The 25,925-nt window shown below is 37.3% G+C and overlaps 2 protein-coding genes across 4 annotated transcripts in view; one reads left to right on the top strand and one right to left on the bottom strand.

Moving 5' to 3' along the window:
• The window catches only part of NAALAD2 (N-acetylated alpha-linked acidic dipeptidase 2), a 59,583-nt gene extending 39,112 nt beyond the window's left edge, over nt 1–20,471 (top strand). The window contains exons 17-20 of one of the 2 annotated variants that reach the window (XM_004271883.3): nt 386–467; nt 1,670–1,762; nt 8,749–9,895; nt 19,147–20,471. In XM_004271883.3, the coding sequence (XP_004271931.3) occupies nt 386–467; nt 1,670–1,762; nt 8,749–8,938 (365 nt within the window). In that variant the 3' untranslated portion in view covers nt 8,939–9,895; nt 19,147–20,471. Of the gene's footprint in view, nt 1–385; nt 468–1,669; nt 1,763–8,748; nt 9,896–19,146 lie in introns of those variants that run through there. The other variant, XM_033431917.2, reaches the window with a different exon arrangement.
• CHORDC1 (cysteine and histidine rich domain containing 1) overlaps nt 8,586–25,925 on the bottom strand; it is a 43,298-nt gene continuing 25,958 nt past the window's right edge. For both annotated transcript variants that reach the window (XR_004484346.2, XM_033431920.2), the window contains one exon: nt 8,586–8,856. The gene's annotated coding sequence lies outside the window, so the exon portion shown is untranslated. The remainder of the gene's footprint in view (nt 8,857–25,925) is intronic.

Below are 25,925 nucleotides of genomic sequence, written 5' to 3' on the forward strand. Positions count from 1 at the left end.
AGATCTAGAAACTGAAGCAAAGAAAATTTAGAAAATTGTGCTTAGATCTATATGAATTTCCTAATAAGTAAGTATTGAATGAATAAATAAATGAATGCTGGGTTTCTGATAAATTGAGTTAAAAGGATTTTTTATGTCTTAAACTCCTGAAATTTGTTATTTCCTTAAGAACCAATTTTGCCATTTTCAATTTGATACATTATTTCTTTGTTACAATATTTTCTAATAATTTCCATGGATCTGAAAGAAGACTCAGTAGAAAAATAGTTTCAACATCTATTTAGTCACAGCAATCTGGAATGGGGGGGTTGGAAAATGAACCTTTGAAATATGAAGCACTCATGCTTACTAATCTCCCTTCTACTTTTCTATTTTTTAAAAAAAGATTCCTTATTTTCTGCTGTGAAAAACTTCTCAAAGTCTGCTTCCGATTTTCATAGAAGACTTTCACAAGTTGATCTGAATAAGTAAGTTTCAAATGTAAAGCTCCCTACTGTTTTGAAAAGCAGTCTGGTTACTGGAATGAACTGGGTACACTTACAGAAGCATTCAACTCTGAATCATTGCTACTCAAATCATGGTGTGCCAGCCAGTAGCATCAACATCACCTGGGAGCTTGTTAGAAAGGCAGAATATCAGACCCCATCCAAGACCTGCTTTATTAGAATTCTGCACTTTAACAAGACTCTCCAGGTAGTTTGTATTCACATTAAAGTTTGAGGGGCATAGCTGTTGAATGATAGACTAAAAACTCATCCCATGGCAAGGGCCAGGGAGACATGTCTTCAGAAGTTTGCATGATAAGAATTCTGACTATTTCTGGTAAGTCATAATTCTATGGGTTTAAGTGCATTTGTAGCATATTTTACTACAGTCACAATATTCCTGTGAATGGTGTAGAAGTTCTTTCTTTACTAATACTTTTTTTGCGTTTCATTTAACCTCGTGCCGTTGTTAGGTTGAAAAATAATTTGAAAGTTATACTCAAAGCATTATTTAACAAGCATAATTTGTTCCACCTTACAGTCCATGTCACATTTCTTAATTTTTTTCAGATTTATCAGAATAAGCTTTCCCACCTCCCATCCGGGCAGAAAGCTGTATCAGTCATTGTGAGGGGCCTCTCTCCCTGGGGCTGTCCCTAGGGGACAGCCTAGGGAACTTTTGCAGCACCCCAAAAGAGAGTTGGCAGATTCCAAGTGTGGAAGGGACTCCCTGCCCACTAGGAGCAGCTGTCTCCCTCCTTGCAGACTCCTGCAACTTCCCTTCATTCTGTCTTGTTTAGCCTTTACTCTGCTCCTTTCTTCCACAGTAGAATTAACTGGTTTATCAAGAACAACTTGGTAGTCCACCCTGTCTACCTTTGCAGGAGGCCTGGCTCTCCTCCTACAAAGAATTTAAAATGTCTTTCACTTCTTTCTGGTCTGTGATCTTGAAAAACAAAACAAACCATTTCCCAATCAGTCTCTCTGCTTATTATAAATAATAGAAAAATGCCCCTGCTGTTACATGTAGCTTACCATATGAGCCTTACTGTGTGTTTTATATGCATTTTCTTTAAAAAATCTATGAGTTTAGAAGGTTATTTCCTCATGCCTTATCCTTATTTAATATTTTAAAATGTGGTTGCATGGTAAGGGTTTTAATTATCTATTTCTTATTCTCAAAGCCCCACTGCAGTGAGAATTATGAATGACCAACTGATGTTCCTGGAAAGGGCATTCATCGATCCCCTTGGTTTACCAGGGAGGCCATTCTATAGGTAAGGAGGCAACAGCTGTTCCACTAAAGGACACCAAATATGTCACTGTGACCAAAACCAGCACACCCAAGGTGTGCTTCAAACTCCTGCTATCAGACAAGTGGAAAGTGGATATGTATACTGAAGGAAATATGGGGGAGATTATGCATAACAGTATAATTTGTACTATCAGAAAAGTTAATTTCATATCGTGTATTGCTTTGCTGCAGATGTAAACGGCAGATGATAGTTGAAAAAGAACTCTTGTAACAAAATCGAAGAGACACAGAATCTTAAAGGGGATCTGAGAGCTCATGTAGTTCAATTTTCTACATGAATCTTTTCTGTAGGATCTCAGAAAAGTAGTTATCCAGCCACTGTTTGAATCTTCCAGTGAATGGAAGCTTACTACCACATGAGGAAGTTCGTTCTGTTTTAGGAAAGTTCTACTTAATAGAAAGTTTTCTTCATAAAGATATATTTCCCTGTAATTTTCTCCCTCTGACCCTGTTCTGCTCTCCAAAGTCAAAAAGAATTAGTCTAGATCTATTTCCATATAACATTTCAGGTTTTTGAAGATGGATGCCATAGTTTCCCCTAAAGAAATATCGTTTTTTTTTTTAATCTCTATCTCAGGTTTTCTTTCAGTATCTTGGCTGCTTTTGGATAGCCTCCAGTTTTTTTGAGGTACATTTTAAGCCGTGGTTTCTTGGTAAAAATTAGAAAGGTCCTAGCATTTGGAGTCAGAAAATCTGTGTTCTAGTTCACTTGCACATGTGTGATTTAGAGCAAGTCATATCTAGGGTTTGCTCATCTGAATTAGGATGGTGACAATTGCTATTTTACAAGGCTGTTTATCATCAAATGACATATACAAAAGATATTTCTATGTTACCTTTCTTATAAATATTAGTAATAATTTAACTGATTACAAGCCCAGGCATTTAGAGCCCAGCTCTGCCAAATACTAAGTGTGACCTGGGCAAATTTACTTCTCTAAGACTCAGGTTCCTCAGCTGTAGATGGAGATTACAGTGCTTTTACCCCATAGGTCTGTAGATTGAAGGCATGCAGAAGATTCAGCTCAGAGGGGGTATACTCAGTAAATGGCTGCTATTTTTATAATAGTTTACATAATGTAAGGATAAATGTTTATCAGTACAAATGAAATAGCAGCCATCAGTTATTTACATAAATCAAAGGTTGAAAGCTAATCTACACGTTAATCCTCTCTTGCCTATCATTAGTCCATTTTTATATAATTATTTTTTTATTTTTTAAAGTTTTTTTTTTTTAATTATTTTTTTGGATGCATTGGGTCTTAGTTGCGGCACGCAGGATCTTTTGTTGCAGTGCACAGGCTCTTCGTTGCAGTGCGTCGGCTTCTCTCTACTTGTGGCGCGTGGGCTCCAGAGCTCACGGGCTCAGTAGTTGAGGTGTGGGCTTAGTTGCCCCGTGGCATGTGGGATCTTAGTTCCCCGACCAGGGATCGAACCAGCGTCCCCTGCATTGGAAGATGGATTCTTAACCACTGGACCACCAGGGAAGTCCTTATTTTTTAATTTATATGATTTATAAGCAAACATCTCTTTTTCAAATTCAGGCTCGATACAATTATATAGAATAAAAAGGGACAGTGCTAACACACGGACATTTCTATTATTTCCTTCAGGGAAAATCAGTGATGAGTTTGATGTTAAATTTTGAATGCAGTTATGTACACATGTATAGTTATTTATTATTTATTCATTTCTGTTTACATAAATGGGACCATATATCACTTTGCAACTGCTTTTGGTAAAAGTTTATCTCAGAGATCTATGTCAATATATACAACTATTTTTTACTTATTTATTCCTTTGGCTGTGTCAGGTCTTCGTTGCTGCAAGCGGGCTTTTCTCTAGTTGCAGCGAGCGGGGGCTACTCTTTGTTGTGGTGCGCGGATTTGTTGTGGAGCACAGGCTCTAGGCGTGCCGGCTTCAGTAGCTGTGGCTCACGGGCTCAGTAGTTGTGGCTCACGGGCTCTAGAGCGTGGGCTCAGTACTTGTGGCACATGGGCTTAGTTGCTCCAAAGCATGTGGGATCTTCCCAGACCAGGGCACAAACCCGTGTCCCCTGCATTGGCAGGCGGATTCTTAACCACTGCGCCACCAGAGAAGCCCAATATATATAATTTTAGCTCTTCTCATCTGCTGCATAGTGTTCCACTGTATGGCTTTCATGTGTAATTTTTTTAGTCTTATTGAGTTTTTAATTAGATTTTGCCCCCCAATTATTTAGTATTATGAAAAGTACTGCTATAAAATGTCCCTGAGCCCTACTTGAACATTTGTTTTAATATCTCTATAATCAGTACCTGAGATTTCAGGGTCAAAGGGTAAACACACTTTTTGGAACTATTAATTGAACATGAAGACTATATTCTAAAGCCAGGGAGAGGTGGTTCAAGATGACAATGTAGGAAGATACTGAACTCACCTCTCCCAGACATACCAAATCTACAGCTACAGATGGGACAGTTGTCCTCTGAAAAAGACCTGACGATTAGCCGAGCAACTCCTTCAAATCAGGCAAAGGAGAAAAAGGCCACGTGGATGTGGGTAGGTGAGGCTGAGGCCCAATCTTGCCACCAAGCCCACTCCTGGGGCAGCAGCCCACAGCAAAGGGTTTGTACCCAAATCAGCCACCTCAACTTTTAGGCCCTGTGCCTGAGGTAAGCCTCCCAAACATCTGGCTTTGAGAACCAACAAAGCTGCTGCATCCCGAAGACCAAAGGGATGTACAGAACTGAGAAACTGCTCAGGCTGAAAGGACTCGCTGGAACTCATCTGCACAGGGCCCAGCACAGGAGCAGTCCTTAAAAGCACCCAGATTTTATGTGAAAGAGATTCATTTGCTGATCTTAAAGCACCGGCTGGAGGGGCAGGGGCCTGGTGGGATACTCTCCGAGATGGGGGCCGGTGGGTGCTGATTTCCACTCTTCCTCTGCCTTGCTAAAGCTCGTGGGCACTGTAGGATCTTTCTTTCCCTCCTCTTCCCTGAAGGTGATGATCATTACGCATTCCCTCTGCTGATCTCCAGAGCACCAGTATGTCTGGAGCGGAGCTTTTATTTGCAGCTGGTACTCTGCCTTTTGCATCTGGTGTCCTGGTTTTTGTAGCTGTCGCCAGGAGACACTCCTTGATTGCTTGGCGCAGGGTAGCGGGTGGGAGGGCTTGCATTCCTGCATCCCATGAGGCTGTAACAACTGGAGAGACAGTTCTTGGCAGACTACCATCCCCAAGGTACGAGCAGACTGAAAACACCCCCAGTCTTTCTGAGAAAGAGGCTCATTTGCTTGTCCAGGAGCTTTGGCCTGAGGAGAGGGCTTTCGTTCCGGCGCACTTCTAAAAGCCCACGGAGTGCTCTCTCGAGGAATGGAGGCTGGTGGAAGCACTCTTTGCGCTCTCCCTCTGCCTCACTCCAGCTTGACCTTCTCTCTCAGAAGGGAGCGTATACCCTTTTCTGGCACCCTGATTTTTGAAGCTGCTGCCGGGGATACCTCTACATTGCCTGGCTCTGGTGACCAGAGGGGATTATGCTTGCGGGTGTCATAGGAATAGATATTAAACAGCTACCACTCTCAGGCACAGCAAGAGAGGGGCAGCAGAACCAAGGGCTGTCTTCCAGGGAAAGAAGCCTATAAGCTTATAATCACAGGTGCAGGCCGAGAGGCAGGATTCTGATTAAACACATTACCCATCTAAGGGCTGACTGTAAACTGTACCAGAGACCTAGGAGGGCAGGTGCTGTCTTCATGCTCTCCCTTTGCCACGCTCCAGAGAACGAGCGTCTCTCAGGGGAACTCTTACACGTTTGATGCCTCAGCTTTTGCGGCTGCTGCCCAGGGGATACCCCTTCATCCCCTGCCTCTGGCGGCCAGGTGGTATTGTTTTCCTGGGTCCCACAGGGTTACAACGATCTGAGAGTCAGTGCGTGGGAGGCTGCCACCTTCAGGTCACTGCACAGATAGCAGGCGGAAACACCTTTCCATAGAAGAGGCCTATTTGCCTGTCCTGGAGCTTCAGCCTGAGGGGCAGCCTTCACGCTTGGCACACATCTAGAGGCCTGTGGAGCTCCTCTCAGAGAACACGGGCCGGGGAACGCCGTCTACGTTCTCCCTCTGCTCTGCTACAGCTTGCTAGTATATACCAGAAAGGAGCTTACGCACTTGTCTGGAGCCCCGAGTTTTGACTGCTACCCAGGGGACACCTTCCTATGACCTGGCTCTAGTGGCCACCAGACCTACTCTTGTGTTCCACAGGATGGTATATATTTGCATACTTTAAAAGCTGCCGCCTGAGGGCCTGGCTTCCAGTCATCCTGAATCCAAGTGCTGACTGAGATATTCCCCTTTGGTACACTGACAGGTCTTGGCACACACTCAGCTATTGGGAGCTATTAAAAGTAGGTGGCTTGGAGAATCCCAGAGGTTTGAGAGACAACCAAGAGCTAGGGAAAGGTTGAACAGTAAGGTTTATCACATGAGGCTACTCCATCAAGACTGTTGGTTTCTACGCATTAGATGAAACAGCCACCTCTTCCAGAGAGTCAAGCAAAATGAGGAAACACGGGAATATATTACAAACAAAGAAAAAAAGACAAAACCCCAGGAGAAAAACAGTTAAACAAATATAAGTAATCTACCTGATAAAGTGTTCAAAGTAGTGGTCATCAAAGAGGCTACTGAATGTGAGAGAAGAATGGATGAACACAGCGAAAACTTTGAGAAACTTGTAGAAAATATAAGAGAGTACCAAATAGAAGTCATGGTGTTAAAGAAAGAATACAATAACTGAACTGAAAAATACACTAGAGTGGTTCACTAGCAGACTAAAAGAAGCAGAAGAATCAGTGACCTGGAACACAGGTAGTGGAACTCACACAAACAGAGCAACAAAAAGCAAAAAGGATTTTTAAAAGTGATGACAGCTTAAGGGACCTCTGGGACAACATCAAGTGAAACAACATTTATGTTATAGAGGTCCCAAAAGAAAAGAGAAGGGGGCTGAAAACTTCCCCAACATGGGGAGACACCCAGATCCTGGAAGCTGAGACAATTCCAAATAAGATGAATCAAAAGATACCCATCTAAGACAAATTATAATTAAAATGGCAAGGAAGGTAGAAATAAGGAGAGAATCTTAAAAGCAGCAAGAGAAAAACAACTTATGAACAAGAGAATCCTCTTGAGACCATTAGCAGATATTCCAGGAGAAATTTTTCAGGCCAGAAGGGAGTGGCATGATGTATTCAAAGTGCTGAAAGAAGGAAATTCCCAACCAAAGTGAATAAAAACCATATAATCATCTCAATAGAGAAAAAACATTTGGCGAAATTCAACATCCACTTATAATAAAAAGTTTCAACGGGACTTCCCTGGTGGTCCAGTGGTTAAGACTCCGTGCTCCTACTGCAGGGGGCATGGGTTCGATCCCTGGTCGGGGAACTAAGATCCCACATGCCGCAGAGCGAATTAAAAAAAAAAAGTCTCAACAAACTGGATACAGAGGCAGTGTATCTCAACATAACATAGGCCATATATGACAGACCCAGAGCTGCCATCATGCTCAATGGTGAAAAACCCAAAACATGACAAGTATGCCTACTCTCACCACTTTTATTCAACATAGAACTGGAAGTCCTAGCCACAGCAATTAGGACAAGTAAATCAAAGACAACCAAACCAGGAAGAAGTAAAACTGTCACTATTGCGGATGACATGGTACTGTTTGTAGAAAAACCTAATGATTCCACAAAAAAACTATTAGAATAAATGAATTCAGTAAAGCTGTAGGACACATAAGCAATATACAGGGACCTATGGCATTTCTACACACTAATGATCACAAAGAAATTAGGAAAACACCCCATTTACAATTTCATCAGGTTTACTTGATTGCTATATCAATAATACTGTACTACACTCTCCCTTTACAATTCTCCAGAAGACGGCATGTATAGTAAGGAATACCTATGACCTGTATCTCTAATCTCAGCTTATATATGTCAGAATATTAATGTTTATAAACAGTTTAGCACATATACCTGTTTTAATAAGAAAGATCCATTTGAGGCCATACTAAAATTTAAAAGCCAAGAGCAATAAATCCTGATGTACTTTGGGAAATCTAAATGATTACATTATAAATTTCTCTTTGATCATTAATACAGTGACTTTACATAGAGTTCCATATTGTGTCCTACAGTAGATTTACAGCTTGAAGCAGCTATAGGATTTGACTATTGGGCCTAATTCCTGATAAGAGTGTTTAATAAAATATGTACATTTGTGGAAGGCAGAATTCCACACACTGGGGAGAGAAGTAACTTGATCTCTTGAGCTACTTATGAGGTGAAGTAGGAAATCAACTGCAAACTTTCCTTCTAGATCAAAAAAGTGTGTCTTTGTGGGCAACCCATATATAGCCATTTTACCTTTGTGGAATGGGCTTTATTATCCTTGCCACTTGTGATATTTTTGTAATACAAGCTTCTTTAATTATTGCTTTTTAATGTCTGAAGAGTACTGGGAACAACTGTCATTCTTGTTGAATCTCTAAAAAAGGCAATACAGCGGTATTTTTTTAATCTCTTATTAAACATATCCATAAATTATCCATGCTTCATGGATGTCACTTGTGGATGTCTAGGCAGTTAGACAACTAATGCCCATAACTTACAGGAAAGAATCTACTTACTTCCAGCTGCATGGGATGGCAACATATGATTCACGAGATGCGTCTTATCAACTCCTTTCTTTGCTTAAAATTATACCATTAACTAAGTATCTCAAACCAATTACATATGTTTTTATTTTGGAGTAACAAAAGTAAATGCCAGGAGGAGACACAGAATACTTAGTAAGATACGGTCTAACAAAGCAGAATGAATAAAGAAAAAGCATATAAAATGTAATATATGTACATGCTTCAGTTCAACCTGTCCTCTTTGTTTTTTTCTACTAGGCATATCATCTTTGCTCCAAGCAGCCACAACAAATATGCTGGTGAATCATTTCCTGGCATCTTTGATTCTATATTTGATATTGAAAATAAAGCAGATCCTCGTTCAGCCTGGAAAGAAGTAAAGAAACACATTTCAATTGCAGCCTTTACAATTCAAGCAGCAGCAGGGACTCTGAAAGAGTTGTTATAGTAAGGTCTCAGCCAACTAGCTGCCATTAAAAGTCTGAGGATAAAATCCGTCTTTCTTTCTGATAACACATGAAGCCAGAGCATGCTAAAATCTTGCTTTTCATGTCATATTTTGACTTTAGACTTCCACCTTGTTCATCTGCAAAGAGATTTTTGGCCCTTTGAAAATTCATAACTTCATCATCAAAGTACTAATCCAATAAAACAAACCAAAAAACCTCTAGTCATATGGAGAAAGAGATAAAGTAAGTGAAAGTTCCCTAAAATAAAATATGGCAAGGAACTTGAACTCTTCAGACATTGGTGGCCAGAAAGTGAAACAGTACAACCACTTCGGAAAACAGTCTGGCACCTTCTTATAAAGTTAAATATATACTTATATTATAGCTCTAAAATTCTACTTCTAGGTATTTACTAAGGAAGAGCAAAAACATGATCACCAAAAGACTGTTGCATGTTCATCGCAGCTTAATGTGCAAATAATGCCAATGCCCATCAATAAATGAATGGATACATTGTGGTATATTCACAATGGAATACTACTCAGCAATAAAAACGAAATAACTGCCGATACATGTAATATTATTGGCAGACATTATTGAGGGAAAGAAGCCAGACACAAAAGAATGCCTAGTATGAGATTCAATTTATATGAAGAAGCAAAACTAATCTATGGTATTAGGAATTACATCAGTGATTGCTTGGGTCAAGTAAGGGGCAGGCAGGGAGGAAATCTGCTACAAAGAGCAAAGTTTCTGGGATGATGGGAGTCTTCTGTATCATGATCTGGATGATGGTTACACAGGAATATACAGTTGTCAAACTTCATCAAACAGTAAACTTAAAATGTGTAACAATGATACCTTATAAATAAATTTGATTACCAAGAAAAAAAATGTCTGGCAAGGATACTGGAATAGCACACCTTCTCTTGTGAAACCATCATGGAGTACAAATGGTAAGGAAAAGTGAGTAACAGCTATACTTTTGATAACTTCAACTCTACTGCAAAATATATATCTGATAGGTGAAAATAGTTGACCCTTGAATAACATGGGGGTTAGGGGTGCTGACCCTCTGTGCAGTTGAAAATCCATGTGTAACTTGACACTTGGCCTCTCCATATCCTTGTTTCTGCATGCATGGATTCAGCCAACCATGGATCATGTAGTGCTGTAGTACGTATTTAGTGGAAAAAAATCTGCGGATAAATGGACCTATGCAGTTGAAAGCTGTGTTGTTCACAGGTCTACTGTAGTTGCCACAAATCTTCACACTCTGACTCCTACTGAACAGAAGTATATCAGCATGTGCAAACTTTCATGCAGAGCCTAATGCTTCAGAATTGTGGGTAATCTGAGATGAAAGCTTCAGAAATCTTGGTCGTTTAATTACTTTGCCAAAAAGAGTTGAGAATCAAAATTAAATGAGCCCTCATAGGCAGGCACACTAACTACAAGAAGAAGCTTTAAAGGGCAATAAAAGACACTACTCATGAAGCATAAATAAATTTATAAAGCATATTAAATTAGACTTCTGTGACAAGTTTGTTTTAGCCAATCTATGAATTTAATTTTCTACCATACTATATTACCTTAACATAAGACTTTATTTTAGGATAGAGGAGTAACTGTATTTTAACTTTTGACTTAAAGCATTGTCTTGTAGAGACAATATTGGGTTTTCTACTGTCCCAACTGAGTAAATCACTACATAATTTTGGGCATCAGTTTCTTCAAGAGTAAGGATTGTTAAGGTTCCATCTAACTATTGTATCATTTCTAAAGGGGACAAAATACAAAAATTTATAAATCTCTTGTATGTTTTTCCTACTGGCAGCTTTCCAGAAGAAAGATATTTATTGCTAAAAAAGCATGTATGGTTAGAAATATGGGTTTAGAGAAAAATAGTAACCTTTTCAACTTATTGTTTACTTTAATTGGTAAGTTATTTTGTTTTTATCATCTTTAATCAACAATTCACCATTTGAACAGAACAATGATTATGTGGTATGCACTGTAATAAACTCAGGATATTAGATAGAGAATATGTACTACCACATGTTCAACACACAGAACGTGTTTGAACTACTGTTTTAGTCTTTTTCCTGTAGGATTATTTTATGTCTAAGATGTTTATGCTTGGTAACCACATAGCAAAAATCTAGAGTAGTCATGAAACATGAAAAAAAGGGAGACTGAGCAAATCACCGTGGAAAATCACCACTTTACAAAGGTAGACAGAAACAGAGGGAAAAGCAAAGAAAGGAGATACAAAACAACCAGAAGACAAACAATAAGCTGGCAGTAGTAAGTCCTTACATATCAGTAATCACTCTAAATAGAAATAAATTCAGTTCACTAATCAAAGGCACAGAGTGGCTGGATGGATTAAAGAGACCTAACTATATAATTTCAGCTCTAGAGATGCACATAAGCTCAGGGTGAAGATGTGAGTGGATGAGGATATTCCGTGCAACTGGAAACCAAAAGAAAGCAGGTATAGCCAGACAAAACAGACTTAATGCCAAAAATGATAAGAGACCAAAGGTCATTATATAATGATAAAAAGGTCAATATATCCAGAAGATACAACAATCATAAATATATATATACACCCAACATTGGCACACTGAAATATATTAAGCAAATTCTAATAGATCAAAAGGGAGAGATAGACAATAATGCAATAATAGTAGAGGCTTTCAATATCCCACTGCCAGCAATGACCACTGATCATCCAGACATCAAATCAATAAGAAATGCTGGAATTTAACCATACTGTATAACAAAGGACCTTAACAGACATATCCAAAAGTGGCAGAACACACATACTTCTCAAGTGCACACAGAACATTATCTAGTATAAATCATGATATGAGAAGAAATGAAAACAACACATCTCAACAAATAAGAATACTGAAATCACACCAACTATCTTTTCAGATAACAATCTATGAAACTAGAAATCAACAATAAGAGGAAAGCTGGAAAATCTACAAATATGTGGAAAGTAAACAAGACACTCCTAAACAAAGAGTCAGAGGGGAAAAAAAAGGAAATTAAAAAATTATCTCAAAACAAATGAAAATGGAAATACAACCTATCAAATCTTATGGGATGAAGGAAAAGCAGTTCCGAGAGGAAAGTTTATAGCAATAAATTCATATATTGAGAAATTCAGAAACATCTCAAAAAAAAATCCCCCTAACTTTTACACCTCAAGGAACTAGAAAGAGAAAGCAGGAGGACCAAAGTGGAAATACATGAATAGAGACCAGGGAGGAAAAAAACAGAATTAACAAAATTAAAGCTGGCTCTTCAAAAGATAAACAAAATTGACAAACCTTTAACCAGACTAAGAAAAAAAGAGAGAAGACTCAAAATTAGAAATGAAAAAGAAGACACTACAGAGATGCAAATACTACAGAAATACAGAAGGCATATGAGACTATTATGAACAATTATATGCCAACGAGATAACCTAGAAGAAATGCATAAACTTCTATAAACACAAACTACCAAGACTGAATCAGGACAAACAGAAATTCTGAACAGACCATTAATGAGCAAAGAAATTGAATCAGTAATCAAAAACCACACAACACAGAAAACCTCAGGACCAGATGGCTTCATTGGCAAATTCTACCAAACATTCAAAAGAGAATTAACAACGGTCCTTCTCAAACTCTTGCAAAAACCTGAGGAGGAAATACTTCCAAAGTCATTTTACGAGGCCAGCATTACCCTGATGCTGAAGCCAGATAAGGACACTTTAACAATAGGCTAATATCCCTGATGAATGTAGCTGCAAATTTTTCAATAAAATCTTAGCAAACTGAATTTAAGAACATACAAAAAGGGTTATACATCATGACCAAATGGGATTTATCCCTTTGATGCAAAGATGGTTCAACATGTAAATCAATAAATGTAATATATTAATGAAAGATAAAAATTACGTGATCATCTCAGTTGATGCAGAAAAGCATTTGGTAAAATACAACATCCTTTCATGATTAAAAAACGCTAGGCAGGGGCTTCCCTGGTGGCGCAGTGGTTGAGAGTCCGCCTGCCGATGCAGGGGACATGGGTTCGTGCCCCGGTCTGGGAAGATCCCACATGCCGCGGAGCGGCTAGGCCTGTGAGCCATGGCCGCTGAGCCTGCACGTCTGGAGCCTGTGCTCCGCAACGGGAGAGGCCACAACAGTGAGAGGCCCGTGTACCGCAAAAAAAAAAAAAAAAAAAACCCGCTAGGCAGACTGGGTATAGAGGAACATACCATAACATAATAAAGGCCATATGTAACAAACCTGCAGTTAACATGATACTCAATGGATAAAAATTGAAAGCTATTCCTCTAAGATCAGGAACAAGACAAGGATGCCCACTTTCACAATTCTTATTAAATATAGTACTGAAGGACTAAATTGCTCAATATAGAGCAATTGGGCAAGACAAACAAAAGGCATCCAAACAGAGAATGAAGAACTAAGTGTTGATATTTGCAGATGCTACAATTTCATATATAGATCCCAAAGACTCAACCAAAAAAAAAACAACAAAAAAACCAAAAACTGTTGGAACTAATTAATGATTTCAGTAAAATTGCAGGATACAAAAATCAATATACAGAAATCAATTACATTTCTACATGCTAAGAATGAAACATTTGAAAAGGAAATAAAGAAAACTATCCCAATCATGATAGCATCAAAAACAATAAAATACTTAGGCATAAGTTTAACCAAGGAAGTGAAAGATTATTGCTGAAAGAAACTGAAAACAAAAGTAATAAATGGAAAGACAGCCTGTGTTTATGGATCGGAATAAGTAATATTGTCAAAATGTCCATACTATCCAAAGCCATCTATAGATTCAACAAAATTCCCATCAAAACACCAATGGCATTCTTCACCGTAGAAAACAATCCTCAAATCTGTATGGACCCACAAAGGACCCCAAATAGCAAAAGCAACTCTGAGGAAAAAGAACCAAGCTGGTGGTATCATACTCCCTGATTTCAAACTATATTACAAAGCTATAGTACTAAAAATGTATTATAATAAACAATATAACCATATGCCTAAAGGAGGTAGGAAAAGAAAAACAAAACCCCAAAGTTAGTAGAAGGAAATAAATCATAAATATCAGAATAGAAATAAGTAAAATAGAAACTAAAAATAGAAAAGATCAATAAAGCTAAGAGCTGGTTTTTAGAAAAGATAAGCAAAACTGATAAACCTTTAGCCAGGCTCATCAAGAAAGAAAAGAGAGGGCCAAATCAATAAAATCAGACATGAAAGGTATAAGAGACACCAAGGAAATACAAAGGAATCATAAGAGACTACAATGAACAGCTATACGCCCATAAAATGGACAATCTAGAAGAAAATGGAAGATTCCTAGAAATGTATGATCTTCCATGATTAAACCAGGGAGAAACAGAAAATATGAACAGACCAATTACCAGCAATGAAAGTGGAACAGTAATAAAAACTATCAGAAAACAAAAGTCGAAACCAGAAGGCTTCACAGGTGAATGCTACCAAACATTTAGAGAAGAGTTAACACCTATTCTTCTCAAACTATACTAAAAACTGCAGAGGAACATTTGTGAACTCATTCTACAAGGCCAGCATCATCCTGATAACAAAAACAGACACCACAATAAAATTACAGGCCAATATCACTGATAAACATAGATGCAAAAATCCTCAACAAATATAATCAAACCAAATCCAACAATACATTAAAAGGATCATGCACCATGATCAAGTGGGATTTATCCCAGGGATGCAGGGATTTTTCAATATCTGCAAATCAATCAATGTAATATACATTAACAAACTGAAGGGCAAAAGCCATATCAATAGATGCAGAAAAAGCTTTACAAAATTAAGCATCCATTTAAGATAAAAACTCTCCAGAAATGGACATAAAGGGAACAAACCTCAACATAATAAAGGCCATATATGACAAGCCCACAGGTAACATCATACTTAATGATGAAAATCTGAAAGCATTTCCTCTAAGATCAGAAATAAGACAAGGATGCCCACTCTCACCACTTTTATTCAACAGAGTTTTGGAAGTCCTCCCCACAGCAGCCAGAGAAGGAAAAGAAATAAAAGGAATCCAAACTGGAAAAGAAGTAGTAAAACTGTCACTGTTTGCAGATGACATGATGCTCTACGTAGAAAATCCTAAAGATGCTACCAGGAAACGACTAGAGCTCATCAATGAATTTAGTAAAATTGAAGGATATAAAATTAATATACAGAAATCTGTTGCATTTCTATACACTAACAACAAAAGATCAGAAAAAGAATTTAAGGGTACAATCCCATTTACTATCATATCAAAAAGAAAATACCTAGAGATCTACTTAAGGAGGCAAAACACCTATACTTTGAAAACTGTAAGACACTGATGAAAAATATTGAAGATGACACAAACAGATGGAAAGATATACCATTTCATGGATTGGAAGAATCCATATTGTTAAAATGACCATAATACTGAAGGCAATTGACAGATTCAATGTAATCCCTATCAAAATACCATGGGCATTTTTCACAGAACTAGAAAAGAAAATTTTAAAGTTTCTATGCACACACAAACGATCTTGAAAAGCCAAAATAATCTGGTGAAAGAACAGAGCTGGAGGAATCACACTCCCTGGCTTCAGACTATACTACAAAGCTACAGTAATCAAAATAATATGGTACTGGCATAAAAACAGATACATCGATCAATGGAACAGGATGGAAAGCCTAGAAATAAACCCATGTACTTATGGTCAATTAATCTGTGACAAAGGAGGCAAGAATATACAATGGAGAAAAGACAGTCTCGATAAGTGGTGCTGGGAAAACTGGACAGCTACATGTAAAAGAATAAAATTAGAACATTAACACCACATATAAAGATAAACTGAAAATGGATTAAAGGCCTACATATAAGACAGGAAATCATAAAACTCCTAGAGGAAAACATAGGCAGAACCCTCTCTGATACAAATCATAGCAGTATTATTTTGGATCTGTCTCCTAAAGCAAAGGAAATAAAAGCAAAAGTGAACAGATGGGACCTAATTAAACTTAAAAGCTTTTGCACAGTAAAGGAAGCCATCAAAGAAAATGAAAAGCAACCTAGTGAATGAGAGAAAATATTTGAAAATGATATGATCCAAAACATATACACAACTCATACAACTCAACATCAAAAAAACAACCTGATTAAAAACTGGGCAGAAGACCTGAATAGACATTTTTCCAAAGCAGATATACAGATGGGCAACAGGCACATGAAAAGACGCTCAATATCAATTGTCAGAGAAATGCAAATTAAAACCACAGTAAGATATCACCTCAGACCTATCAGAATCACTATCATCAAAAAGAATACAAATAACAAGTGTTCATGAAGATGTGGAGAAAAGGGAACTCTGTACACTGTTGAGGGAATGTAAATTTGTACAACCATTTTGGAGAAAGTATGGGGGAGTTCCTTAAAAAGTAAAAACAGAACCATCATATGATCCAGCAATACCACTCTTGGGCATATATCCAGGGAAAACCATAATTTGAAAAGATACACACACCTCAATATTCATAGCATTATTTACCATTGCCAAGATATGGAAGCAACCTAAGTGTCCATCAACAGATGAATGGAGGAAGATGATGTGATACACACACACACACACACACACACACACACACACACACACAGACACACACACACACACACACACAATGGAATACTACTCAGCCATAAAAAGAAAATTCTGCCATCTGCAATAACATGGATGGTCTTGGAGGGTATTATACTAAGTGAAATAAGTCAGAGAAAGACAAATACTGTATAATATCACTTATATGTGGAAACTAAAAAATACAACAACTTAATGAATATAACAAAAAAAGAAACAGACTCACAGATACAGAAAATAAACTAGTGTTTATCAGTGCAGAGAGGGAAGGGGGAGCAATACAGAGGCAGGTGATTTAAAAAAAGGGTTTTTATGGGATTATATGAAATCATGTGTGAAACTTTTGAAAACTGTAAAGTTCTATAGAATTTAAAGCATGTTCCTTTCAATTAAAAAACAAACAAATAAATAAAATGAACTAGTGAACATAACTAAAAAGAAACAGTCACACAGGTATACAGAACAAACTAGTAGTTACCAGTGAGGAGGGGGAAGGGGCAAAATAGGGGTAGGAGATTAAGAACTAAAAACTACTCTGTATAAAAGATATAACCTACAATGATATATTGTCCAACACAGGGACTACAGCCAATATTTTATAACTATAAATGGAATATAACCTTTAAAAATTGTGCATCAGTATGTCGTACTCCTGAAACATATTGTACATGAACTATACTTCAATTTTTAAAAAAAGTATTATACTGGCACAAAAATAGACACATAGACCAGTGGAGCACATTAGAGGGCCTAGAATTAAACCTCTGCTTATATGGTCAAGTAATATTGGATAAGGGAGTCAAGGGCACCCAATGGGGAAAGGAATAGTCTCTTCAACAAATTGTGTTGGGAAAACTGGATAAACACATGCAGAGCAATGAGAATGGACCGTTATCTTACACCACTCAAAAAAATTAACTTGAAGTATATTAAAGATTTAAACATAAGACCTGATACTTTAAAATTCTTAGAAGAAAACATAGGGAAGAAACTCCTCAACACTGGTGGTAGCAATGATTTCTTTGGATATAAAAACACAAGCAAAAATCAACAAATGGGACTACATCAAATTTAAAAGCTTTTGCACAGCAGAAGAAACAACAAAATGAAAAGGCAACCTACAGAATGGGAGAAACTTTTTGCAAATCACATATATGGTAAGGGGTTAATATCCGAAATATAGAGAAGTCAGAAACAAAAACGCAAATAATTTGATTAAAAAATGGGCAGAAGACCTAAAAGACATTTTTCCAAAGACAACAGGTACATGAAAAGATGCTCAATATCGCTAATCATCAGGGAAATGCAAGTTAAAACCACAGTGAGTCATCATCTCATACCTGTTAAAATGGTTATCATCAGAAAGAAAAGAGATAAGAAGTGCCGGTGAGAACGTGGAGAAAAGGGAACCCTTGGTACACTATCAGTAGGAACATAAACTGGCACAGCACAGCCACTATCGAAAACAGTGTGGAGGTTCCTCAAAAAATTAAAGATAGAACTACCACATGATCCAGTAATTCCACTTCTGGGTTATTTTTCAGAACAAAATGAAACCACTAACTCAAAAAAATATGTGTACCCCAATATTCATTGCCGCATTATAATAGCCAAGATGTGGGAAAAAACTTAGTGTCTGTCAATGGCTGAATAAAGAGAATATGGTACATATATAATGGAATATATATAATGGAATATAATATAATGGAATATTATTCAGCCACGAAGAAAGGAGGGTATCCTGCCATTTGTGAAAACATGGATGGCCTCAGCACATTTTGCTAAGTGAGATTAAGTCAGACAGAAAACAAGTATTGTATGATATTGCTTATATTTGGAATTTTAAAAAGTCAAACTTGCAGAAACAGAATAAGATGGTGGTTAGCAGGGGCTAAGGGGTGGGGGACAAGACTAATGTTGTTTAGGGTACAAATTTACAATAAGTAGTAAAAAAGCTCTAGAGATATAATGCACAGTACAGGGAGTACAGACAATAGTATTGTGTTACAGTCATCAAGCTTGTTAAGAGAACTTATTCCAACTACCAAAAAAAGGATAACTAGGTAAGGTGATAGAGGTGCTAATTATCACCACAATGGCAATCATGTTACAATATATAAATGTATCCAATTAACGTTTTACACTTTAAATTTACACATTACATATCAGATATACTAAAATAAAACAAAAAAAAACACTCTAGAAGAGATTGAGTCCTGTACACCCAGAACAGCACCTCAAGTCTCATTAAGCATCAAACTTACACAAACATAGAGAACATACAATAAACTCCCATTTATCCATCTCCCAGCTCAAAGAATCATCCCCCCAAAAAGAAAAAAAAAATAAACCTTTTTTCCCCTAAGCATATCCTATTTCTTGGTCCACATCCTGAGTAAGAGATTATTTCTCATAAGGATACTTGTGAAATAGCAAAGAAATATTTTGCTAGTGACAAATGTTTTATTACTTTTTTTTTTTTTGGCTCTGCAGCACAGCTTGGGGGATCTTAGTTCCCTCGACCAGGACCAGAGGTTGAACCCAGGCCATGGCAGTGAAACCACTGAGTCCTAACCACTGGACCGTGAGAATTCCCTGTTGCTGACTTTTAAAATCAAATTTAAATAAGCCATAAATTTCTATTATAATGCAATAATTTGATCATTTAAAAAATCTAAACATGTTGCTTATATTGAGTAATATAAAAGTAAACTAATAAAAAGCATATGAAATGTAATATAGGCATATACATTAAGAAATTCTAAAAATTGGAAATTCTAAAATTGGAAAGAATGCCAATATTTGTGACAAAGATACTGCAACATTTTATCATAGTAAAAAAGTAAACTAAATATTCATCAATGGGAAACTGCTTAACTTATGGTATAATAGTCATAAAGCTGATAAACTGATAAACATTTTTCATTTTTGGTAAGTTGTCTGTGAGTTATTGTTGAGTTGGAAAAAAAATATGTTGATAAAACTGAATGTACAGATATCACACAAGTATCAGCAGTACTTATTACACTGGGGTGGTGGACTTTTAATCTTTGTACTTTTCTGTATTGCTTTAATTTCTTACATTGGAATATATTCCTCTTATAATAAAAACTACAGTAAGGCTGTTTTAACTTTGAAGAGAAAAAAAGTTCTGGGATGCAATAAAGTTCAAAAATAGAAACCTCTTTTTCTATCTTTGTAATTTACTAGTTTTTCTGTTCTGAGGATACAAACAACACTTATTTACAGATGCATACATGGGCTATTTTAATATTTTTCATATTAGCTCAGAATTTCAAAACTATCAATTGACCTTCCAACTTTCAAGTTTATATATGGAGATGAGATACAAGAAAATAATTCTCCTCCAATCCTGACTTCTGAAGTACAGAAATGAGTTTAGTAAAACAGTAACGTGAGAAATAACTACCACACTGTAATGGATTTTAGTCTTTGTATTGTCATTGCTTTTTAACTTTAGTCATTTGCTCTTTGTTTCCTCTCTTTTTAGTAAGTCTGTGTTCATCCACTTCTTTCAATCCCAAGTGTGATTATTCTGAATTCACGCCAACAATATCTTTCACTTAAATGATGTAAAAACTTCCTTTCAAATCACCCAACTTCCTTTCCCCTGTTGTATCACAATCATAGTAACTTCAGCCAGAATGATCTTCCTAAATGTGATCATGCTACACTCTATTTACATATTTTCAATAGGGACTTCCACACTCCCAGGAATGATATAGTAGGTACTGGCAGGCAATCACTCCAGTTCCAGCTACTAAAAAAAAAAAATGTATTAAAGGCACAATATTTTTAGATATATCAAAAAATTGTGGAAGCAATGAAAACTAAATGTACTAAAGTCTCCAAATACTGCTGAGAGCAACAACTGTTTACTTCCTTGGGGACATTTGCCAATTCTAGGCATGGGCTAAAGGTCAGATTCGTCCTATACTAAGGCACTTTAAGGGGAATATCAGCAGAGTTTCTGATGGCTGTATGAACTACCACGACGTACTGGAATCTAGAGGAACCGAAAACCAAGGCTGAGGTGTTTGCTTAGGGGCGAGGGCAAGCTAGAAAGCTTTGGGGCTAAGCAGACTAACAAGAGTTTTCTTAAGAGGCCACTGTCATCTCTCAACTCCAGTTCTTTTCACATCCTTGTCTTTCTCCATCCCCCCCTCCTATTTGGTTAACTCCTACCCATTTTTTTTTCAGGACTCTAGTGTCTACCCCTCCAAAAATCCATGTATAAAATCTACCAAACATGCTCTCACAGCAACTCTTTACAGGTTGATCTTCAGCATAGTTTTTATTTGATGACCTTTTGCTTTCCTTGCTGGAATCTTTGGAAGCAGAGGCCAGTGTGTTTGGTAATTATCCCCAGCACATACGAAGTAGCTAAAAATGTTTTCTTGAATGAAATGAAATAATTAAGCAAAGGGATGGCTATAATAATTGAAGATGCTCACAAACTTTTATATCTTACCAAAAACATTAATAAAATCTGTAAATTTCATACCTACCAACTCAGAACAATTCCTTTGGGAGGAAAAAATATTAAGAAACCTAACCTCAACTAGCCTCAAGATTATCTGGCAAAGCATAATAATATATAAAAAGATCACCCATGTAGGCTACAGATCTCTCTTTGGAAGAAGTGTCCTATAATTTATAACATAATAATTTTACATGTGGTTCTTGATTCATTAAAACACTCTAGAGCTCAGGTTTAAGTGTCTTTCCCTGTACTTTGATGGGGACATCTTCCCTAACTTTTCACAAATGAAAACTTCAATCATGTAAAATTAGGTTACGAGTGAATTGTTTGTCCAATGCACTAATACTTAATTTTAACGCATTGCTTCTTTCACCCCATTACAGTGACATGTTATCTGCCTATGTACATTGTCTTCCAATCATCAACATCTAAGAATACAGATGTAGAAAACTGTTCCAGATTCCAAATGATAGTAAGTCCAAGGTTATTTATATGCACAAGCCTTTAGAACTAACTGCCTGCAAAGGACAAATTCATTGCCGTGGGCCTTTTACAGTCCTGCAGAAGCCATCCCTAATTCTTGTCAATAGCCCATCAGCCCTATAGAGGTCCTTATCAAGAAAGTCAATGGCTCAATTAACTACTGCAAAAGTTAAAAGCACATTATCTTTTCATGATAATTCACTCACTTGATACTAAGGAAGAAAAGACTAAACACTAATAAAGAAATAGCAGTTCCAATTTTAGGTTTTGCATGGTGACTCAGATGTCTTCAGTGTCATGGTGGAGAGTTTAAACAGGACTTTGAAGTTGAAGGCCCTCATTTTAAAATCCAATTTTGCCATCTGCTACCTACTGTGACCTGAGGCAAGTTATGGAGCTTCCTTTGCCTCTGTTTCTCTATCCATAAAATATGGATAATAATATATAATCATGGGGGTATTCTGAAGATAAAATGAAAAGCTATCAAGAGCACTTAGCAAAGTGCTTAGCACACTTGAATTGCCAACCTATTGAATAAAAAATTAGTCATCATTATGTCTACAGTTCTGAATTACTTGTAACCAGTACTTCCTAAATTCCTAAGCCTAAATCACAAACAGAATTTATGAAGTATTTTAATCTGATCAATTATAAAGTCCTATTACTATACACCTACTTAAATGGGACAAGAATTCCACCTAACTAAATATCTCTCAATTCTGATTTTCATCATCCTGACATTGGCTTTCTGCTTCCTTAAACTGGTTCCCCTCCTTTGTGTCCAACTCAGCCTTTTTATGATGATAATTTAAGTAGCATTATGGGCAAGGGAGGGTGGGGCTGGCAGGAATCATTAAGGTAACAAAAACAGTCCAACTTGGTTTCAGGCCAGTCTGGGATCAGTCTGTTATCGGAATCCAGCTTTCATAATTCAGAAGCCTTTTAAAGTTTTACAAACAATTGTAATTATAAGGAAGCCATCAATTCTAATAAGCCTAATGCATCATTTAAAATTTGTGGATTTTATTTCCAACAAATAATCTTTACATTTTCCTCCACCATAAGAATATATTATGCCTAGCACTAAAATTGTTTAATGATCATACTGACAGAATCAAGGGTCTGTGGTGAATTTATGTTGTTTTTCATCCACCCAGCCTTCCTTCCGCATTCTTCTGGTAAAGAACTTTCCTTTCATCTAGGGGACCCATTACAGGTGGTTTAGGTGGCACACTCTGCATATTCAGGATGGAAGCCTCAACACTCCTTGTTCAGGCTTACTTATCTCAATGTCTGCGTACTCCTGCATGATACAAAGGACAGGAATTGTCACTGCTTTTGGATTAAAGCAAGATGCTCTCAAAAGTTCAGAACAGTATCAACTTTGTATTCTCAAAGTTAGCTAAATGGTATATTTACATTACCGCCTATTTACTTATGACTTCCAAATTCTGAGAGCCAGACATGGGCTCACTGTAAGCGTCAGAACTTACCAATAGCTTGGACTACTTTACCTGGGCATTACAGATTCCTTGGACTCAAGAGTCCTCCGTAAAAAAATCACTTTTTCCAAAATTCCCTATCTTGTTTAGGGGCTCCTTCTGTTTCAAAATCTAGGAGTTATCCTTGAAATTTCACCCTCTAATCCCTAATTGCTTTGAATTCAAGATAAATCTCTTAATTTATCCTCTTCTCTTCCTACTGCTTCTGGTATATTTCACGCCCTCGTCCTAAAGGGTCTTCCTCTTTAAAACACTTCTAATTGCACCTTTCATTATAATGATTATTTTATTTATTTTTGGCTGTGCCGTGTGGCCTGGGGATCCTACTTCCCTGATCAGCGATCAAAATTGGGCCCTGTGCAGTGGAAGCGTGCAGTTCTAACCACTGGACTGCCAGGGAATTCCCTACAATGATCTTTCTAAAATAAAATACAAGCCTTATCACAAATACATGAAAAAACCTCAAAGAAAGAAGTGAGGGGGAAAAGGTGCTCAGCTAACTCTGAGACTGTAGGAGTCTCGAAATGTAAGACTACAGGCAAAAAACTACCTAAGCACTACTCCAGTTAATAAATCCGTTTCCTATAGGAGATTAGGTTAAAAATTCTGATACTGCTGTACATGTATACTGAAACTGAACAAGTAAATGGATAGTGGATGACAGAAGCCAGGTTTTTATTGTAGGAGTGCGAAGTTACACATAAGCTAGGGGAGGAGGCTGCAGTGATCTGTGTGGTAACGGAGTAGTGGTGGAGAACTAAGTATGAACTCAAGTTCACCTTACTATAGATAGTTACCTACAGAAATATTTATAGATATGTGTATAGACAGGTTAGCATACACACATATATTTCCTTGCTATCAGCTTGAGTGTACCTAGACACAAAGATAAGTCAGCAATGAGTACACCTAATATCCAGATATTGGTTTCTAATACCATTTTCCAATAAAAAGAACCTAGAATCTTTGGAGAATGACTGACTGGAGCATGCTGGAGTGCCAGAAGGTAAGAAAGTGCTAAAGAACACCACCAAAACAAAACCAAAAGTAAACCCACAATGACAGGCCAAGGATATGACAAAGGGACACACAGCCAACTGAAAGGCTACAATAACCAAAGCTGGGACAATCTGAGAAACAAAGTAACATTGGATTATAATTCAAAGTATAAAAACGAGTCTACATAATCAGGAGAAGAAACAAATCTTCCACACACAAAAATTCTAAATAATTTACATAGATACTCCACCCTTCAGAGGTGGAACATAGCTCCCCACCCCTTTTTAAGTGTGGGCTGCACACAGAAGGAACTAAACGATAGAAGACCAGACAAAGAGTAACTTTACAGTTAAAAATTGACAAACACTACCTTAGCCAGGAGATCAAAATGGTAATAAGCCATGTTGACAGCACTTACCCTTGACAGTACTTATGGAAATGGCACTTTACCCCTGTGCTTTTCTTTCTCAAAACACATCGATTTAATCCTAAGAAAAACACCAGACAAATCCCAATTGGGAGACATTCTACAAAACACCTGACCAGTACTTCTCAAAATCGTTAAGGGTTTTGAAGAGAGTCTGAGAAACTGCCAAAATCAAGAAGAGACCAAGGACAGACACATGATGACTAAATGAAATGTGGTACCTGGATGGGATCCTGGAACAGAAAAAAGACATTAGGTAAAGTACTAAGGAAATCTGAATAAAGTACGGACTTTGTTAATAATAATGTATCAATATGAGTTCATTAGTTGTAACAAATGTACCATACTAATGCAATATATTAAAAATAGGGGAAAATGGGGGTGGAATATATGGGAACTCTGTACTATCTTCACAACTTTTCTTTAAATCCAAAACTGTTCTGAAACAAAAAGTTAACTTAAAAGAAATTAAGTTGATGAAAAAAAGAATGCAAGCCTAATTAGATTTCCACGCTGCTAGTGTTTCCCAAACTTATCGTACAACAGAATAAAATGGAAATTCTTCCACAAACTTTTGGGTATCACTCCACAGTTTCTGATTTAGTAGGTCTGACAGGTTGGGGACCAAGAATTTGCATTTTTAACAGATTTCAAGATGCTGACACCTCTGGTCTTGAAGTGGTATTTTGATAACCAATGGCCTGGTCTACAAGATGAAAACCAACAATTCAAATGATCCTTTGCTATTTATCCCCATGTTTACAATCTTATCTGTCCTTCCTCTGCATATCTTATGCTCCAAACACAGATTGCTTTAACCAACTCTCATGTTAATGGGGAAAACAAAGATAAGTTTGATGCTGTTTCATTACACATTTTATCCAACACACATAACAATTCCTATCTACAAGCTATATACAAAATACATCACTATCAAAATGGCAATGGAAACGTTTTTGAACTGAGGATTCTGACATTTCTTTGGAAGCTGTTTAGAGAAACTAGAGACCGTAAGAGTTGTCAAAACATAAACGATAAGTTTTTTTTTTTTTTTTTTTTTTGCGTTACGCAGGCCTCTCACTGTTGTGGCCTCTCCCGCTGCGGAGCACAGCCTGCGGACGAGCAGGCTCAGTGGCCATGGCTCACGAGCCCAGCCGCTCTGCGGCATGTGGGATCTTCCCGGGCCAAGGCACGAACCCGTGTCCCCTGCATCGGCAGGCAGACTCTCAACCACTGCGCCACCAGGGAAGCCCAAACGATAAGTTTTTAATCCAGCTATTATTATAACCAAAACCGTACAGACAAAAGGACTACATACTTTATTTTATAAATTTATTTTCTAACAAAACATATGAAA

This window comes from Orcinus orca, chromosome 8 (assembly GCF_937001465.1).
Source record: "Orcinus orca chromosome 8, mOrcOrc1.1, whole genome shotgun sequence".
Classification (NCBI taxonomy): domain Eukaryota; kingdom Metazoa; phylum Chordata; class Mammalia; order Artiodactyla; family Delphinidae; genus Orcinus; species Orcinus orca.